Source organism: Acomys minous, assembly GCF_964271855.1.
Source record: "Acomys minous genome assembly, chromosome: 16".
NCBI lineage: Eukaryota > Metazoa > Chordata > Mammalia > Rodentia > Muridae > Acomys > Acomys minous.
Genome location: NC_140498.1, coordinates 87944928 through 87965737, shown reverse-complemented (window position 1 = coordinate 87965737; position 20810 = coordinate 87944928). Strand labels below are relative to the sequence as shown.

Below are 20810 nucleotides of genomic sequence, written 5' to 3'. Positions count from 1 at the left end.
CCGTGTGGCAGGCTTCACACTGGCTGGCTTCCTGACACCTCAGCCTCACCCTCAGTCTGTTCCAGTTATATTTTCGCTGTGTGACCTTGGGTGGACTCCTGTCTCTGGGTCTCAATGGTTAATGGTCTAGGGGAGTCTCTGGTCCCCATCTCCCCTCTCAGTTCCCAGGACGTCAACTCACAGCTTGACGAAGGGGTCTGAGTAGCCATTGGCATCCATGGCAGCCAGGTGCACACAGCGGATAATGCCCACAATGAGGCCGCCCTGCTGTGTGCTGTACATGAGGGACACCAGGATCTTGCCACGTTCCTCTATGTCACCGATTCGCTCCACCTGCTGCATGTGGCAAAAGGCAGTGTGGCAGCATGACGCTCAGAGAGGTGGGAGATGTGAGTGCTATGGGGTCGGGGGAGCGGGGCGGCCTCCTGTGGCCGGCAGAAGATCAAGGGCCAGCTAAGGGCATCAGCACCATGGACAGCAGCCTTCCCCCCACTCCCTAGCCCCACCTCCATAGGTACAGGTGAGTGCCTTGGGCTAGGTTCAAGCACACTGAGCCCCAGCTAAGCTTGAGCAGACAGGGGCAGAGTCCTGAGTCGGACCATTCATTATAGCTGGGCTCCATCCTGGTCACTACCCTGACTGGCCTCATGTCCCCATAAAGGGACACGCATGCCACTGCTCTCATCTGTAGCACCAGCACCAGAAGCCATGTGCATGAAGTAGGCCCACAAACATGGGTGTGCGAAAATAGGGACAGCCCCCTCTTCCCACGGTCTGACCTTGGAAATGAGGGACATTCCCCACTTGCCCCATAAGCCACTAAGTCGGTGATTGCGGGATAAAGAAAGAGGAGGATTTGGGAGGACGACAGAAAAGTGGCCCCTGGTGGCCTCGGCAGACCCTCTGCCGCATCCCACCCACAGCCAGCTCACCTCCTCCTCATAGAGTGCCATGCCGCGGGCTGACCCTGTGGTCCCTGCGCGTTTCATCTGTGGGAGGAGACAGGATGGGAAGGTAGCCTTGGAGGCTCATTTCCTCGCCCAAGCAAGGGCGGGAACCACTCACCCCGACACTCTGTCTTTCAACAATGTTCACACAGTGCTAACTATCAAGATCAGAGCAGCAGCCGCTGGTCTGAGTTCTATTGCAAGCCCCAATTTATTGAAGATGAAACCAAAGGCCAGAGAGAGCCATGGGACTGTCCGAGTGTCGAAGAGTCCACACATAAACTGCAAGTATTCATTCACTCGGGCTGAGTGGCTCATGACTCTTGGGGTCTAGCCTACAAGAGGGAAGTCTGAAGAGCCAGCATGCCACTAGACAGAGTTCCATGGAGACACCTCATGCCCAGGGCAGGCTTTCATGACTTACTCTGTGTGATCCATAATCCTAAGTGGCTGTAGAAGTGTAGCCCTACTGCCTAGCAACACACCCTTTCCTGGCCATCTGGCACAAAAAGGCCGCAGATGCACCTCCCGTCAACAAGGCTTCCCCTGTGGAAAGCTAACTTCTGCTTCTTGGGGTGACCCTGGCCATTTGTCCTCGACCCTAAGTCACCCCACCTCTGCCTGGTGCTCTGCACTGCTGCAGCCCCTGGCTCACCGGGATCACCCGCTCCAGGCAGATGTTGAAGTTTTTCCTCTGGTTAGCCTTCAGCTTCTTGAGGGAGAACCTGGTCTCACCAATGAACTCATTGTGGCCGAACTTGTCCTCATCACACACAGAGATCCTGCCATGGGTGAGGAGGCGGGGGAGAGAAGAGAAGGGCAGGAGGAAAGGGGGAGGGGGAGAGGGAGGGGGAAAGCAACAGACGCTGAGCCCCACTATGCACCTAGGTGAGAGGCACTGAGTGTGGTCAGGAAGGAGGCCACAGTTTACCTGCAGTTGGGCAAGTGACTCAGTTCACAGCCTGAGGGGTCTGTACATTATAATCACTGCCCACAAAAAGAGCTAGAACATTCCAGTGCCCAGAGGCCCTCGGGGTCCTTCCCCAAACACCCACTGACCCTAAGAGACCCACTCTTGCCTGCAAGGGGCCATATCCCTGCACTGGATCCTGTGCAAACAAGATCACATAGCACTCATTATCTTTTCTTGAGACAAGGACTTGCACTGTAGCCCAGGCTAGATTAAAACTCACTATGTAATCCAAGCTAGCCCAGATTGCCTGATCCTCCTGCCTCAGCCTTCCAAGTGCTACGATCACAGGCATGTACAACCCTGCCCGCATATCTACCCTACCCTGTTGGCTTTTTTTTTTTTTGACACTATGCATCTGAATCTTAGCAGGTTCTTTTTGTTTGTTTTTTCTTTCTTTCTTTCTTTCTTTCTTTCTTTCTTTCTTTCTTTCTTTCTTTCTTTCTTGAGACAGGGTTTCTTTGTGTAGCCTTAGTTGTCCTGGACTCTCTTTGTAGACCAGGCTGGCCTCAAACTCACAGAGATCCGCCTGCCTCTGCTTCCCTGAGTCCTGGGATTAAAGGTGTGCGCCATCACGCCTGCCTTGGCTGTTGGTTCTAAATCTAAACACATACAGCCAAGCAGGGACAAAAAAAAAAAAAAAAAAAAAGAGCCTCTGTCTGTACTGAGCATGTGCAGATGTCTATCACAGCTCCCTGGACAACACAGGCTGCCAGCCCTGAGCACCTAGATACGGAAGGCCCCTGCCTTTGTAGTTCCTTCTGGAGTCCATGCTGTTTCTCAAGGACTGGCCCCACTCTCCACGGCCACCAGCAGGCACCTGAGTGTCTTTCTCTGCATGTCCTCCTCCGTGATGCCGTGGTACTGTAGCGTCTCATTCCACACCGGGTTCCGAGTGTTGCGCAGCGTCTTTGTACGAAGCTTGTTGGACTAGAGCCCCAGGAGACAGACAGACAGACAGACAGGCACACACCTGTCAGCAGAGCCGACCTGGGGACCCTCCTTGAACATCCCCTTAAGTGAGGAGCTTGGCTGTCTTTCTTGGAGACAGACATGGTTATAGCAGAGCTGATGCCACGTGCTCTGAGGCAGGGGTGTGGGGGATATTTCCTGAGTCCTTGGGCAGTGTTCGCCATGCCTGAAAGTCCTCAGAGAGGACAGCCAGCCTCCCTCTCTCCCTCCCACAGCACTGAGGATGGAACTCCCCAGGGGGCCTTGAACACAGTAGGTAGATGCTTTTCCCCTGAAGAACACCCCCCCACCCTCACTAAGTTGCTCAGGCCAGCCTTGAGTTTGTGACCCTCCTGCCTCAGTCTCCTCAGTAACTGGGGTTATAAACCTGTGCCATTAGGCCCAGGCTTTAAACAAAAAATAGTACATTTTTTTTTCCATTTTACTTCAGGAGAGGAGACTAGAAATACATCTACAAACACAAGAGGAAGCTGATGGTCCTAATCAACACTAATGTGTATATGAATGACTGGAATTAAGTGGTTTTTTTTTGTGGGCAGCAAAAGTCACCAGTGGGTTGATGGAGGAGAAGGGACCATTAGTCAGTCGCAGACAGGGGTGGGCACAACCTTGACTCAAAGACAATGATGGGACATGATAGTACATGTATGTGTGTATGTATGTGCATCTATGAATGTATTGTGAATACAGGAATGTGTGTATTATGTATGTGCATATGCATGTGTGTATGTATACATTCACATGTATGTGTGCTTGTGTGCACGTATATGTGTGCACGAATGCATACATACATGCATTATATATGTGCGTGTTTAAACATGTTTGTATGTGTGGATATATGCATGTATGTGCCCTCTCTTACCTTATTAGGTATTTGAAACTCAGCCGTGTGTAAAAGGCATTGTCTCAGGATTATGAAGCCGAGTGCTGCCCCCTTATCCCTAAAACACTTGCTTCACCATGAACACAGAAAGGTAAAAAATGAACACCAGAGAGGCAGCTCCCACTACCAGCCATGCCCTGGGTGGGTCCACTAGAGAGGGAAATTAGTCTTGGAGCTAAGAAAGGCACATAGGGGAGCAGGGAAAGGCCAGGGCCCACATCCCTTCAGTGATACGCAGCATCTAAGGACTTAGTCCTAAACCCTGGAAAAGCTGCAGCCGCTGTTGCTCTGTGTGTGTGTGTGTGTGTGTGTGTGTGTGTGTGTGTGTGTGCGCGCGTGCATATATGTATACACACTTGCTCTGGCTGTGACTAGCTGGGGGCAGGCAGACCGTGCCAGCACTGGGGCCCTCGAAGGTATCTGCATGTGTGTGACTGTTTCCTTCCTGGCTTTTGGTCGCTGCTGGGCTCCAGGGTTTTGTTCTGGGAATGCCACCCCTCGCCCCACTGTGAGGGCTTTGCCCATCATGAGGAGAGGGTGGGGCCTCAGACTCTGGGCTAAGAACTCGAGACCTGTGGCCACTGAGTACCTTGCTGGCTCCAGGCAGCAGGTGCAGTTTCACATAGGGATCTGCTAAGCCATTGGAGTCCATGGGTTTCAGTCCCTGCAAGAGGAGGAAGAGGTGTGACACGGCCAGCCATGGCAGGTGACGCATCTGTCTCACCCAGTGGGGACAGAATGGAGGGACGCTGTATGGATAATTTGGCCTCAGGGGCAGGGTTTAACGACATGCCACTCCCTAGCTGTGGGGCCTCAGGCAGCTTTTTGTGGCTCTCTGAACCCATTCCACACTGCTGAGTGGGCAGTTTTAGTGCAATTGCCCCTGAGTGTGTTGTAAGTATCTTGGAGAACAGAAAAGGACATCCCCACATAGTTATCAGAGAGGAGTGGCTGGGGACAGAGACACTCCTGAATCCGGGGCCTGACCTCAGCCTTATATTGATGCCTCAGTTTCCCCACTTGGAGGATGAGGTTCATCTTCTCTGTCTTTCCTCCAGGCCCAGAGAAGGTGGTTTTTATTTTATCATCATTTTCTGAGCTGAGCTGAGCTGAGCTGCCCTCATTCACCAGAGCAACCATCACGTTTGCGCAACACACAGTCCACCCAAGAAAGGCCGAGGCAAGAGTCCCGCCTGTGACCTCACCTTGCTCATCTGATTGATGAGGCCAACAGTGTCCACAGCTCTGTGGGGTTCATGGAGTAATGAGTGAGATCTTGCCTTTGAAGACCAGTCTCATCTCTCCAGGGGCGTAGCCGCTGGCATTAGCTTTCTGGCCTCGGTTTCCTCACCTGACTAATGGAGCTAATAAAAATGCCACCCTTGTTTGGTCACCAAAATAGAGGACAAGGGTGTAATACGCATATGAGCCCTTGCCCTACAAGCATACAGTAGGGGCTCAGTAAGTGCACGCCAAAGAAATGGCTTGGGTGGGAAAGTGGGTTGATGTAGGAGTTGCTTTAAGCATGTTTCCTCTTGTTTATCCTCCAAACTGGGGTGTTTGAGGAGTGAAAAGGAAGCCTTGTCACTTCTACCACAGCCCAGCAGACACAAGGAGGGGGCTTTCCTAGATACCCACACAGATGGCCGGCCACTTTGCATTTGGTTTTCCCAGCCAACCTTGGGGAAAGACAACACTGTCACCCCCAATGAGCCAGAGAGGGCTAGTCACTTCCCCGAGTAGCACTGTGAGGTGGCTTGAGCCAGCGTCCACTCTGGGGGAGTCTGGTCCAGATCTTGCTGGGTTTTCCTGAAGTCCTAAACTTAAGTTCATCTTGAGGGTCTCCCCAAGGTCAGGAATCATTCAGCTTACATTCTCTGAAGTCTTCTGCAATGGCCCCCCAAAACCACCTTACTACCCACAGCCACAATCTTTACCTTAATGTTGCCCCTGGCAGACAAAGACATCCTCAGGAGAGATGAAAAAAACAAAAAACAAAAAAACAAAACAAAACAAAAAACCCAGAATCACCAAGCAGGCTGCCATTACATCTCACTGGCACCTGCAGTGTCCCCTCTGGCATGCTATGGGTGGCCTGGGTGAAGCTCACAGCCAAGGTGCCTCCACTCCAAGGAAGCAGCCACAGGGCCATCCCTAGAGGAAGTCCCCCCCCACCCCACCCCCGACTAAGGAAGTCTGTCATGACAGATGACAACCCCATTCACATCTCTGTCATTGCCACAGGTCAGTGACAGCAGGAGCCAGCCAGGCCTGGGACCCATGCCCACCTGAGTCTCTTAGGAAAACCGGAGCACTCCTAGGGGGTCCCCCCCCCACATACCTTCGCCCTGATGATGGTGCACTGAAGGTTGCTGTTTTCCTGGTCATAGAGAAGGCTGAATTCCAGGGCACCCAGTGTGGCTGCAGGCAACAGAGGCAGGAGCCAAGAAAAACATTGACTAAATGTGAATCCACAAACATTTCCTGATGACTTACCAGTGGGTCCAGCCTCAGCTAGGCATTGGGACCACAGAGGAGAGGGAGAGCAAGCCCTGCTCTGACACTCCATCCTGGCGGACCCCTTCTGCTACAGGAGCCTTCTGCAATCATGTGTACATGTATTTAGTTGCAGGAGGAACAGACCTGCATTGTAGCAGGAACAAGGCCTGCCTGGCAACACGCATGCACAGAAGGGGTCCTTCCTGTAGAGTTGGCTGGAGACCTGCCTGGATAGGCCCAGGCATGACTTCCTCCGCTACCAGATGCAGGGCGCACTGAAGACAAGGTCTGGGATTGCTGATTGACAACCATGTCCCTACTGTGTGCAGGGCACATAGTAGGTACTCCTGTGAGTGCTGAAGGAACGAGTGGGTGTCAGGACTTGCCGTTCCCCTGGCTGGGAATGCTCTCCCCCTTCACGCTCACATGGCTCACACACTCTCGTCACTTCCTAGAGAAGCCCTCCTTGATTGCACCCTCAAAGCAGCCACTGCAGGGAATCACTCAGTGTGCACTGCGTTCATTCATAGTGGGACTCTTTGTCCCCCGCTGCCTTTTGTCCCAATGTCCTAGTGCTTGGAGCAGTTTGAGGCACCTGGTGTGTGTGAGGTCAATAAATCCTCATCAGTGACAAAGGTGAGCGAATGAGGAACAGAGAGAAGCCAGGCTTGTTGTAACCCACCGTTCAACTGAGCTTATATGCCAGGGCAGCTGGGAGGCTGGGAGAGGTGACACTTGGAGATGGAAGGAAGGAAGGAAAGGTAGATGGAAGCATGGATGGATGGATGGATGGAGGGAAGGAAGGAAGGATGCAGGGAAGGATGGATGGGTGGAGGAAAGAAAAAGAAATGAAGGAAACAAAGGAAGGATGGATGGGTGGAAGGAAGGATGAATGGAAGGAAATGAAGGATGAATAAAAGGAAGAATGGATGGAAGGAAAGGGATGGATGGAAGGATGGAAGGAAGCATGGATGGAAGCATGAGAGGATGGAATGATGGATGGAAAGAAGGAAGGAAAGGAAAGAGGGAAGGAAGGAAGAATGGATGAAAGTAAGTAAGTGAAGGATGGATGGAAGGAAGGAAGAGCATCCAGGACAAAGATGAGGAGGGCACATGCGGAGTGCTGTTGAGGCTGACAAGGCAGGTGGGCTCCCCTCTCCTTTCCCTGATACCACAGACCCCCTGACTCTGGGGAGCACCCGTGACACTATGGATAGCTGCTATGTCACACGGTATGGCCCTCAAGTGACTGAATCCCTGTGATGGGATGCCAGCCACTCACTGGCTGTGCTGGCTAGTTTACGTCACCCTGACACAGGCTAGAGTCATTCGGGAGAAGGGAACCGCAGTTGAGAAAATGCCTCACCAGACTGGTCTAGGCGACATTTTCTTGGTTGATGGGAGAGAATCAAGATCACTGAAAAGCCGGACTCAGTGGCGCACGCCTTTAATCCCAGAACTTGGGAAGCAGAGGTAGGTGGATCTCTGTGAGTCCAAGGCCAGCCTAGTCTACAAAGTGAGTCCAGAACAGCCAAGGCTACACAGAGAAACCCTGACTCAAACAACAAAACAAAAATGAAAGAAATAAACCAGGCTGAGCAAGCCATGGGGAGCAAGCCAGTAAGCAGTACCCCTCCATGGCGTCTGCATCAGCTCCTGCTTCCAAGTTCCTGTCTTGACTTCCCTTCATGATAGACTACAGGCATAAGGTAAATTAACCCCTTCTTCCTTGAGTTGCTTTTAGTCGTGATATTTATCACAGCAACAGAAACCCTAACTAAGACACTGGCCATTTCTGAGTTGCAAGGGAGCCTTTCTAAGACTGTACGCAGAATGAGAAGAGACAAGGTCCCTTCCCCACTAGCTAGGGACAGAAGTAGGGAGTGTGGGTGGCCCTGGTGGGAAGGGAGGCCTGCCCAAAGCTCATCTCTACCAACCACGGTCCACTCTCCTGGCCACCACCATCTGAATAACATGGCTGTCATTCCTGGTATATGCTCAGCATAGCAGGGTCATGGTAGTGTCCAGTTTACCAAGTACATCCCCTCCAGTGCCTCAGTTTACCTACCCATCAGCCTATACAAGAAGCAATATGGATTGGGGGGATCCAAAGAAATCATTCCACCTCCCAGTCGCACCCAAAGGTCCCTCTTTCCTGGCTGCTTCAGCCATAGCAGGAGAAGAAAAAGACGTGTGTGTGTGTGTGTGTGTGTGTGTGTGTGTGTGTGTGTGTAAGAGAGAGAGAGGGGGGGAGAGGGAGAGGGAGAGGGAGAGGGAGAGAGAGAGAGAGAGAGAGTGCATATATGTGTGTGCATGTGCATGTTGGAGTGTGTCCCTGGGCCTCTGGGGACGCACATAGGGCTGCAGAGACCATGGCTATGTGGGGCTTTGGGCCACCAGGTGATTCTGTTTGGCAGATGACTGGCCTGGGTGAATCTCAAGAAACCCCACCACAGGCTTTAAATATCTCAAAGACGCTCCACCCATGAGGTTTAACCCCATAAAATGTGTAATACTGACAGTGACCACACGGTGGCGCTCACCAGCCATCCCAGCCTTGGGGACCTAATGGGTGTAGCTCAATGGTAGAGCCCTTTCCCAGCACACAAGCACCCTGCCATGCGCGCCACCACCCCACCCCACCCCCGCCCGGCGCCACCCCGCCTTGATCCCCAGAACCACGGAAATATGAGGGTCCACATGTTCGTGGTTAGAGGGTGTCTACTGACCCTAGAGTCCCATTCCTGCCCCACTGGATTCGGTTTCTGGGTGACCATTCCCAACACGCCCCTCCCCCCCAGAACTACCTACTTGCTTCATCAGAGTCATAGCTATTGGCTTCTTCCTCCTCCTCCTCCTCCGCAGGTGGCGGCTGGCGGGCAGGAGCCGCCTGGGAATAGGGGCCTGCAGTGTGGGGTGCTGCCTGGAAGCCCATGGTGGGTCCTGTCCTCTCCTCCCGGGCTTGGGCAACAGCCCCTGGGTAGCCAGGGTCACTTGGAGTAGCCTCTGTGGGGAGGAGAGAGGCAGTGTTGAGTCTGTCATAGCAAATACTGGCTGGAGGGAAGCTTCCAGAATGTAGGCTCCCAGGCTGCTCTCCGTACCTGACGGCCAAGAGCGTGGCTGATTCCGGGTAAGAGCGAGACAGACCTCAGACCCCACAGTGGTGTGGACTCAACCAGACATTGTGAACCTCAGCCTCAGCTGTGTGACCCAGGGCCAGTTACTTACACATCCCTGAGCCTTAGTGTCCTTATTTGTAGAATGGGAGTTACCGGATCCAAAGGTCTTTCTGTGGCAGTCAGCATTAGTTGCATTAGACAATGAGGGTCCATGAAAAACAATGGCTGCCTCGTAGCCATGACAACCAGGCACCTGAGGCCTGCATGTAGGTCACGGAGTAATCACTGTTGTATTGTGGGCCACCCATACTCCAGGCTCCACACACACACACAAAAAGTGTTCCATTTTTGTTTTGTTTTAACTAATTTTTAAAAAATGTTTTAGTTTATTTAATCTTCCCAACAAAACTATGAGGGAAATCTTAACCTGACTCCTACTTTATAGAACAAACAAAACTGAAGCCCAGAGTGGTTTAGTCACTTGCCAGGAGTCACACAGCAGGAAGCGAAGGGACAGGGGTGGTGCCAGGCTTTCTGTGCTCTGAGCCACAGGAAGGGGCTTGTCAGTGTGGACAGTTAAGGGCTTTAGAAAGCAGGCTGCTTAGGCCCCTTCAGACAGGTCTTGGAGTACAGGCTGAGGGAATGTGTTCTTGGAGAGGCTGAGACAGTTCACACTTGCCTGCGCTCTGTTCTGGAAAGCGTCCTGGTCCAGGAGCAGCTCTGCTGCCTGCAGGGGGCCCTGTGAGGGGAGAGAAAAGTGGGTGATGAGGGAACACGTACATCCGCCCCTCTCTTCACAGGCTAGACAGGAGGCAGACATGGTGTGCAGAGGTTCCTGGGATGTCAGGAACCATCCCTCTGTGAGGGTGCGGGAGGGGTGCTGGCATCAGAGAAGCCCACGTTCAACCTCAGCATGGAGATCTTCGCCAGAGCCCCCTCTTCCTCCTCTAAGATGCAGAGGAGGTACCGCCAAGGAGCCCTGTCCCTTCACAGTGGGCAGGGTGTTCGGCTCACCCCTCCGCCACAGTCCTGCCCTAAGCACAGGGTCTCCTCCACCCCAGGGTCTAAGGAGAGATCAGGGTTCTGCCCACATCAGCCCAGTAGAGTGACGGGACTTGGGGTCACTGCTGGGAGATGCGACAGCATGTGGTGGCTACGTGGTGGGTACCTGGCTGCGCGGCAGGCTGGGGAGGTGCCTGGCTTGGCACTGAGGCCGGGGTGGGGCGGGAGGCCTGGACTGAGTTAGCGCGCCTCAAACCTGCAGGAGGAGGGAAACAGCATAATACGCACGCACGCACCTGATGCTCCACTGGAGGTTTTGATGGATACAAAAATCTCAGTTTGAGATGAGGGAACATTCTGCTGGTGGATGATGGCAATGGTTGCATGACACCATGAGTGTGCCTGATGCCACCAAGCTGAATGTGAATAATATAATCATATTATATATAATATATAATAATAAATTGTATATAATAAATATGGATTGTGTGTTTTACAAAATCAAAAAGCATAGCTAATATAAACTTCACCTCTGGAAGAGAAAAGAGACTGAGAGTTCAGGATTCAATAAATATGGGCTTAATTCTTATTTTTCACTCACTGTCAGCTTTGTAGTAAGACTCAGCAGAATTGTCACCTTTCTAATTCCCTCTGTAGAGTTGGGATGATGAAAGTCTCACAGATTTGTGGGTTGGAAGAGCTCTGTGAAGTGTTTGGTACTCAGTAGGTGCTCCATAAATGCACTCTAGGAGTGAGACCCAGGTGTCTGTGCTCTGTCTGTCTGTCTGCGCCCTGGCTTCACCAGCAGGTGTGGGCAGCAGATAGTGTTGTCGGGAAGAAGGGAACTGAAGGGCTCGCTAAACTGTTAGGCTGAAATGTCCCCACCGGCTCGTGTGTTAAGCACCTGGCCTCCAGCTGGTGGCACTACTCTGGGAGGTGGTAGAAGATTTAGGAGGTGGAGCCTCGCTGTGAGCTAAAGTCATCTGTCCTCCTTTTAGGTTATGTCCTTCATCCTGTGAACACTGAGCAAAGAGGGAGGGAAGATGCATATGTGTAATCCCAGTGCTTGGGGGCTGGGGCTGAGGCAGGAGAATCATGAGTTCAAAGCCATCTTGGACTCATAGTGAGAGTACTCTGTCTGTCTGTCTCTGTCTCTGTCTCTGTCTCTCTGTCTCTGTCTCTGTCTCTCTCTCTCTCTGTCTCTCTCTCTCTCTCTCTCTCTCTCTGTGTGTGTGTGTGTGTGTGTGTGTGTCTGTCTGTCTGCCTGCCTGTGTCTGTCTGTCTGTCTGTCTCTCTCTCTCTCTATCTGTGTGTGTGTGTGTGTGTGTCTGTCTGTCTGTCTGTCTGTCTGTCTGTCTGCCTGCCTGCCTGTGTCTGTCTGTCTCTCTCTCTCTCTCTCTCTATCTGTGTGTGTGTGTGTGTGTGTGTGTGTGTGTGTGTGTGTGTGTGTGTGTTGGGGAGTAGATACCAGAGATCAATGTGGGTCCTGAACACCCAGACACCACATTGAGACCCAGCCCCTCACTATGAAAGCAGGAATGCTCTCCTGAAGCTCCAACACAGATTCACAAGAAAATCCCCAATCTATCAGCCTTTGTCTTCAAAGTCAAGCAGCCAAGACTCTTTATAGTATAATCTACTGCTAGTGGGTCCGAAGGAACTGGGCCCTGATAGTGGCACCTGTCATCCAGTTCTGTCCTGGCTACACTGTCTCACCCATTGACACTGACAAGAGAGGCCACAGGGAAAAGTGATTAGATGGATGCTCACTTTGCTCAAAGCCAAATGGCCTTTCCTCTGATTTAAGGGTAGGGGTGTCAAGCAAAGCAAACACCATGTGGTTTTCATATGCCATGTTGGGGCAAGAAGAGGCATGGCCACAGTTATGATGTCTGAGCTAGAACTGTTATGATTCCTTGACTATAGACCAGAATAGATGATGGGAACGTGGGAACAAAACAGGTGTTCAGTAGGTGCTTAATATAAAGGCAGCACATGCCGGCCTCGCTCACCTGCTGGGCTCCGGCTGCTGTCTCCAGCACCGCCACCGTGGCTATGGTCCCAGCTCTCAGAATCCCGGGTGGTGGCACTCATTCGCGCCTCAGAGGCCCTGCGCTTGGGAGGCCCATGGCTTCCTCGCCCAGGAGCAGAGGTGAGGTCAGGGCCTGCAAGGAAAGGCATGGCTTTCACATAGAGAGGGAGGTGGTGGGGTGGGGTCCCAGAGTGCGAGACAGTTGGCAGAACCCACCTGGCTTCTGACCTGGGGCCCTTCTCTCTTCCGTGTCACCTGGGGGGGGGGGAGAAAGGGGGGTGAGGAGAGAAATCCTGTGAGAGTGCTGGTTCTTTGGAGTCCTCTGAGTTCTTCAGGGCTCCAAAGGGGGCTCACCCGTTCTTCCCCAAGAACTGTTTTTGAACAATTAGGTTTCCCTCTAGCCTCTCCTGAGCTGGCTTGTTCCCAGCGTCTCTTTCTCTTATTGTATATGAAGACAGGAGCACAGAATGACAAAACAAAGACCATCTCTTCTGCCTAGATTGGCAGGTGTGTCCAGCCTTTGACATCACATCACGGCGCTGTTGCTTGTGAATTCACCATCAGGTACCACACAGTCATGTTACTCCTCACCCACCCACCAAATTCTTCTTATGTTCTGAATACATTTACAGTTTTGTTTTGGGATACATCCATAGCTCCCTGGGCTACATGTGGCACTCCTGGCAGAGGTAGGAAAGGGTGACTGGGAGGAAGGGTGGTAAATGGGACTGCACACTCCTCAGGGACACAGTGACCATTGACAACTCGGTGATTCTACAAGAAGTAGAGAGGTTTATGTAACCCATGAAGAAAAGCTTTTGGCACCATGTTCCATGCAAGGTACCCTGAGAAACCATCCTATGAGAGATCTGGTCAGATGCTTTTATTGGAGCCCTGAGTCTCTAGCTGTCTTCTGGGAAATGATGCCTGAGCTTTGCTGCCCCAGTTGGATCTTAGCATCCAGTGTTAATTGAGATTATTACAAGGGCTTTATCTGGCCAGTCCAAGTGGTGCTGTCCACTGAAAGTGTGATTTTATGGACTCATTTTTCTTCCTGCTTGCCTCTCTCTCTTTTAATGATCACTTTAATTATTAATGACCATACTTGGATAACAGCCATGATATTAATAGTGCTGATAATTTTCTTTTGCTAATTTAATTTCTGTTCATCTTTCACTTTTAATTAGTCCAGTTTCAGAATTGTTTATAGTCAATAGAAGAAACACAAGTGAAAACCGGGCATGGTGTAACACACCTGTAACCCCAGCACTTGGGAGGCAGAGGCAGGAGGTCAAGGTTTAAGGTCACCAAGTCTTCAGATATAAACTGAGTTCCAGAGTAGCCTGGGCTACATAATACTCTGCCCAAGAAGAAGAAAAAGAAAAAGGAGAAGGAAGAGAAAGAGAAAGAGGAGAAAGAGAGAGGAGGAAGGGAGGAAGAAGAGGAAAAGAGAGAGAAGGAAAGGGAAGAGGAAAGAGGAGGATGAGGAGGAAGGGGAAGGAGGGGGGAGGAAGAAACACAAGAAAAACAGGAAAGCTTCTTTAGCAGACCCAAGTCCCTAAGGTTCCAGAGTATATTCAAAAATAGGTAGGGGCCTCTCCCAATTTCTAATTTCTTCTTTGGTACTTCTCAATTTCCCACTAAGGAAGACAGAAAATCCATTTGGCAAGCTAAATTTTCTAGAAAGGTCACTATGACTCCCTCCCAAACAAGGGTCACTGTGAACTGTGAAAGAGCTAATTAGGCAGAAATCAAATAGCAACGGAACTTTGCTAGGATGCCTCCAGGTAGACCAGTAGGCCAGGCCCTGTCCAAGGTGCTGAAAAGGGTTAAAAGGGTTGGCTTTGTCCTACCTCGAGCTGGAGCCCGGGCTGTGTGCCTGGACTCGGGTGTAGGCTGCTCCAGGGTGGCAGGCTCACCAGCAGGCTGCTGGGGTTTGGTCTTCTTTATAGGCATGGGCTGTGGAAGGACCTGTTTGGGAAAACCCTTGAAGAACCATGCTCCTGAGCGTTTCCAGACCTGGGAAGGGATGGAAGCAGGTGTGGGAGACATGGCAGCCAACGGCTAGTTTTCATCTTTGCTCCCACAGCTCATGGCCATGACAGTGGGCACATACACCTGTCCCGCACATCAGCCTCAGAAACCTGATGGCTATGTTATTGACAGAGAAAGTTGAATGATATTCCAATAGCTACACCCAGAGAGAGAGGAAAAAACAAAGGCTAAGTGACAATTGTCTCATCTTGTAAGTGTGGCCTTTCACCTGATGTAAGGAAGGTAGGATGTACCTGTAAGCCCCAACACTTAGAAAGTGGAGGCAGGAGGATTAGGAGTGTAAGTTTGAAGCCAGGCAGGCCTACATGAGACCTTGCCTCAAAGAGATGAAACAAAACAGGTGACCTACTTCCCGACAACTCCTTTCAGACCTCAGGCCCTTTATCATGACTTCAGGTTAGACAAAGCCGGTATGGGAACATCTGGTAGACCCCATATTCCCATCTTCCCCCATAGGATTTCCAGTATGGTACATAATAACCGGCTTTAATAACATAACAACAGAGGACCACAACCAGAACACCAGAGGAGTTTGCGTATGTGAAGAGAGGAAAGTCATAGTGTCTACCACTTGGCTCTCTCCCTACTGCTAGATGGTGGTGATAGGTTCCGCCACCTATCTTTCAAGCTACTGTGCCTTCCTTCCTCTTTATACTCAGACTAGGGAGTGCAATCAGAGCCATGCTGTCACTAATCTGGTCCCCCCTCCACTGTTGGTGTCCTCCACTGTGCCATGAATAGTGCCTTCGTCAAACCTTCCCCTGGTGCCCCGCTGTGCCGAGGCCGGGGAGAGAGAAGGTAGCCACTGAGGCAATCATCTGCAGCAAGGGGTGTGAGCGGTAAAGGAACTGGGCTGATTGTGGGTAAAGTCAGCAGCACAAAGCAGGTCTGGGCGAGAGAAGGATTCTAGAGAACAGATCAGAGACTGGACAGGGGCAAGGGACGAAGAATGAGGAGGGCAGAGGAGGAAGAGAGGGAAGCAAGAGTGAAGAGGTAAGATAGCATACAGGAAGGGAGATGAGGAGGAGCAGAAAACAGGGAGAAGACAACGGGCCAGGAGGGAGAAAAGATGCAGGGAGGTTCTGGAGAGATGACTCAGTGGGTGAGGGCAAGCATGGGGACCCGACCTCAGATCTCCAGCGCCCGCATAAAATCTGGGCAGTGTGCGCCTCACTCCAGTGCTGGGGGATAGAAGCAGGAGGATCCTGGGGGCGCCTAGCTAAACGCACCAGCTCCAGGCTCAATGAGAGACCCTGACTCAAAAAGCAGGGCAGAGACAATAAAGACAGACAGACACCTGCTGTTGACCTCTGGTTTCCACAGGTTCACAGCTGGGCAAGCACACCAGCACACGCCTGTGCATACACTTATGCCACAGAGAGGGGATGAAGGAGATAGGGAGGGAGGAAGGGAGGGCAGGGGAGGGCGGGGGAGGGAGGGAGGGACTCAGGGAAGGAAGACTCAGAAAGTGAGGGGCAGGGACAGGGAGGGGGGAATTCAGAGCGTGGTGATAAGGTGGGAAGAGAGGGGAAGGCAAAAGGCCATCATAAGCACAGGAAGAGAGATGCACACTCTCACTGCTGTTTCACTAGCCAAACTCATTCCTTTTGTTTCTAGACAGGGTCTCATGGACCCAGGCTGGCCTCAGATCCACTATGCACTTGAGGATGACCTTGAACTCCTGATCCTCCTGGCTCTACCTCCCCAGTGCTAAGATAACTGGTGTGCACCACCACACCCTGTTTGAGCCACGATGGAGACTGAATCTGGAGTCTCTCATGTATTCGGTACTCTACCCACTGAGTCACATCCCAAGCCCCAAGCTTGTTCCTTCACTACCAAACCCTTAACACACAAGAGCCAGGCCAAGCCCCCAGGCTCCAAGTGAGAGCCTGTTGGCCCCCTCCCCCCCCACCACCTCCAGACACAGGCCTGGCCACTCACCTCTCTCTGCTCAAGGCAGATCTTACAGAGCCATACTGGATGCGGGCGGTTGTTGGAGGTCTCCACCCCACATTTGGTGCAGACATTCTGTGGATAAAACACAGCCAGAGCACACACCGGTGAGGCGTGCTTTGAGCTGTTGGGAGACTAGGGATGGGCATGATGGGCATCTTAAGCTGTGTGGGTCACTGAACTCCCTTGCGTGGGATCAGGTGGACCAAAGACAGTCAGCCACGTCTCTGTTCTGGAAGGGTTGGGTACGGACAGTTCACGGTGGGGGGCAGGGTAGGCAAGAGCTCAGGGAGGGGCTTCCCTACTTGCAAGAATGCTCTAGAAGCCCAAGGAGCCCAGGTTGGCTGGAGAGAGGCTTCGTAAGTCTTTGGTTTTTTTTTTTTTTAAGAAAATAAGTTTTATTTGTTACTATTGTATGTTTTGGAGTGTGTGTGCCAGAGGAAAACTCTGTGGAGTTCTCTTCTTCCACTTGGCCTGGGCTCCAGGATTGAACTCAGGTCACTAGGTTTGCACAGCAGGTGCCTTTACTTGCTGAGCCATCTTGCCTGCTTTTGATAAGTCTTTTTTACTGTGATGAATGTTAAGGGAACACATATACATGTATGAGCTCACGTATGCATGTGTGCATGTACACACATGCACACATACACACACAGCATGCTCTTTAGATCACACACCTATCTTGCTAACTAACCCATAGCCAGGATCTCATGCCCCAGACTCCTGAGTTCATAGTGCTCAGCTCTAAGGGGACATAAAGACCCTCCAGAGGAGGTACAAGGACCAAGGTGACCTTGGGAGAGTGAACCATCCTTCAGAAGTCACATCCTGCACCTGTCCTTCAGGAGTCAAACTCCCTCCCCCAGGCCCCAGAGCCACGCCCATCCCTCTTCCCCATGCAGATGTCTAACAGGAAGTGGGGGGGGGGGTGGAGAGTGGGATGCTGCCTGTAGTTACCTTCTTACAGTCCTCACACACGACACAGGCAGAGCCCAGCATTCCCAGCTGCTCCCCGCACAGGATGCAGCGGTTTACACCATCCCCCGCCACATTCTTCCTCATGGTCTCCAGACGGTCCACCAGGCGCCTGGAGCAGAGACAGGGCAGTAAGGACCCTCAGGACGTGGTGCCCCGCAGGGTGTCCCAAGCAGAGTGAGGTCCTCCACCTCTGAGTCTATGCTCTTGAGACTCTGACAGTGGCTGTCAAGCCTGTCCTGGGAAAAGGCTTCTAGGTGCCAGCACTTTCAGAACGGCTGAGCCCACTCCAAGTCCAGGCCTCTCACACTGCCATCTGTGCTAACGGCTTCAGGTGCAGGCCTTTGCTAACTCACTCGGCTTCCTCCAAGGAGTGGCTTCCTCCAGGGACTTGCCTTCCAAGCTTTGAGTCGGTTAGCTAATTGTGATACGCATGCATGCGCTAGTGGGGGGGGGGTGCGTTGTTGCAGGCATCTGTAACAAATGCTTTCAGACTAAGCGCATTGCAGGCGCCTGCCAAAATGCAGATTCCGAAACACGGGTCTGAGGTGGAACTTTCTAGAACGCTCTGAAGTTGCTTAATGCTGCTGGCCCAGGTTCCTCCTCCTGCTGGACAGTGACGCAATAGGTGTGAACATCAAACCTGCGGGCGCCCCGCATGGTCTTTAGCATTTGGATTTTTCAGACACATCATCTACTAATTTCAAGTTCTCTCCAAGCCCTTTTCCTCTACAAAGACTTACTGGTCCAACTGGGTGAGGTGGCTCGCATATATAATCCCAGCACATGGGAAGTGGAGGCAGGAGGATTGCTTTGACGTTCCACTCCCCCCAGCTCTACCCCCTGCCAGATAGGAAGAGGTGAGGGAGAACCCTGTGTGGGAAGAGAGCCCCAGGTGCTGATGCAGAATCAGTCAGGCTGTGAATATGAGGTTGAAGGTGTTAAGTCTGAATGCCTTTGTTGTGTGCACCAAAGAGAAAGCAAACTCGAAAACCAAAACACTGGTAGCGACCATTGCCCCTGTCCTCCCCACCCCCAGGAAGCATCACTTCTCCCCACTTTAACTGCTCATGGGGGACAGGTGTCACCCTTCATTAGACAAGAAAGGGACATTTCCCATGCTCGAGCTATGCAGGTGGAAGGCTAAAGGGTCTGAGAGTGAATCCACGGCTGTGCTGGCATTTTCTTAATTGCAGCTGGTTACTTGGCTTGAGCTGAGCTGAAATCACAGATCCTTCATTCAAAAAACAAAACAAAACAAAACAAAACAAACAAAACCACTGCATGAACAGACCCTTAGAGCCTTCAAGGGGCTCGCAAACTCCCCCTGTGAAATCTTCCAAGCGAGCCCCCCACCCCCATCGTCTGTGTCTCTTTCAGGGTCACAATGCCCAAGCTCCTGCAATGGCTCGTTAAGCTCTGAACAGCCAGGAGCTTTGCCAGCTCCCAGCTCCAAAATCCTTCCGTGATCCTGCCCAACACAATGTGGTCAGCTTTGTCCCAGCAGCAGCCTACTCTCTGGTACCAATTTCTGTCCGAGATAACTCTGTTACTGTGATAGAGACTGTGAACAGAAGCAACGTGGGGGGAAGAAAAGGTTTGTTTGGCTTGCAGCTTACAGCCCATCACTGAGGCAAGAACCTGGAGATGGGAACAGAAGCCGGCCATAGAGGAAAACTGCCCTATCGGGCTCACATCCCCAGGACCGCCTGCCCAGGGGATGACACCGCCCAAAGTAGGCTGGGGCTTCCTGTATCAATCATCAATTGAAAAATGCCTCCATAGATTTACCTAAAAGCCAATCTGATGGAGGCATTTTCTGAGATTTCCACTTGCCAGGTGGCTCTAGCTTGTGTCAAGTTGACAAAAGTCAGGCAAGCAAACAAACAAAAACAAAAACAAAACCCTAACCAGCCCGGTGACCTTGGATGACCTTGGCTCTCTTGGTACCCACTGCTTAGCTTCTGCTATAAGGGGGGGGGGATCATGTAAGCCATCCCCCAAACCTCCTAATGTGGGTAAGCACTCAGAGATGCTAGGTCCTAGGGCCCAAAACACCCAGATGTCCCTTCTGGTCCTTGGTGTTGAGATGGTCCCCGAGGCAGCCCGATTTTATGGCTGTCTCTGTTTTACTCATCCTCTGTTCAGACACCCAATTAGCTGGCCGCCGTAAGAAGCTGTCGCTCTCTAGTTAGGTGTTAACACGCCCAGTTAACTTCATGATGCCTGGAAAGCTGACTTCTGTACATTTGGTACTCTCCAGTTTTCCCATGTGTCTCCGTGACCAGAGTGCTGTAGTCTGCTTGCAAACCCACCCTTCTTCTGGGTAAGAGGTGGAGGTGACCACAGGGATCAAAGCCTGCTCTAAACACACATCCATAGGACAGCGGTTCTCACCCTCCCTAATGCTCTGTTCCTCATGTGGTGGTGACCCACCAACTGTAAAATCATTTTCGTGGCTACTTCATAACTGTAATTTTGCCACTGATATGAATCGTAATATAAACATTTTTTGGAGAAAAGAGGTTTTTCCAAAGGGGCCAGGACCCACAGGTCCATAGGACGACCTACATCCCAGCACCGAGAGGATCAGCATCTATATGCAAAAACATCTTTGCACACATGAGTATGGCTCTGGGCTCTGGGCTCTGGTGAGAATCCACCCCAGCCTTCCCTGATGAGACAAGTAGCTGTGTATTTGTGAATCTCAAACTCTTGTGAAAAGTCCAAGCTCACACACACACACACACACACACACACACACACACACACTACCCCAGCCACTATCTGGGCTGCCAGTTAGCATGGCTGCAGATCCTGAGAAGAGGAGGAGACAAATGGCTTTCTGCTGCAGGGGTCCCAGCATGACGGAAGCCTCCCTGCTTGCTGCAGCTTACCTGTGTGCTGTGGTTGTGTGCACAAGTCCCTGAACCAGCCATGGAAATGCCTGAACTATGGGGACCTCCCGACAAGTGGGCGGGGCCAGAGCAGCTGCTGTATCACCTCACAAGTGGGCGGGGCCAGAGCAGCTGCTGTATCACCTCACAAGTGGGCGGGGCCAGAGCAGCTGCTGCATCACCTCACAAGTGGGTGCTGCTGTTGTCTGTTTCCCACCTCCTCTCTCCCCACCCCAGGCAATTCTTGAATCCCTCTGCTCATTCTTTGCCTCCCTGTGATTGCCAAACACCAGGGATATTAGCGTGGAATGTATAAAGCTTTGGGGCCATAATGTTGTCAGTAATGGAGATGGCCCATCTGGCATGAGCAGGAGATGGCTGCTCTGGTAGAAGCTGGCCCCAGGCTCCCAGGCAGGGCTCTCAGACCCTTCCCTTAAATGACCAAGTAGCTCCCATGCACAGCTGACATTCAGGGCCTGTGCCTGGCAGGCCCACCAATTCTC

At 51.9% G+C, this 20810-nt stretch overlaps 1 protein-coding gene across 1 annotated transcript in view; it reads right to left on the bottom strand.

Moving 5' to 3' along the window:
• The window catches only part of RPH3A (rabphilin 3A), a 72649-nt gene that overhangs the window by 6263 nt on the left and 45576 nt on the right, over window positions 1-20810 (bottom strand). The window contains 14 exon segments of the mRNA XM_084762166.1: window positions 182-336; window positions 933-989; window positions 1603-1729; window positions 2738-2847; window positions 4362-4436; window positions 6114-6193; window positions 9083-9275; window positions 10065-10129; window positions 10559-10648; window positions 12405-12557; window positions 12641-12679; window positions 14278-14443; window positions 16424-16510; window positions 17393-17522. Coding sequence (XP_084618292.1) covers window positions 182-336; window positions 933-989; window positions 1603-1729; window positions 2738-2847; window positions 4362-4436; window positions 6114-6193; window positions 9083-9275; window positions 10065-10129; window positions 10559-10648; window positions 12405-12557; window positions 12641-12679; window positions 14278-14443; window positions 16424-16510; window positions 17393-17522 — 1527 coding nt within the window.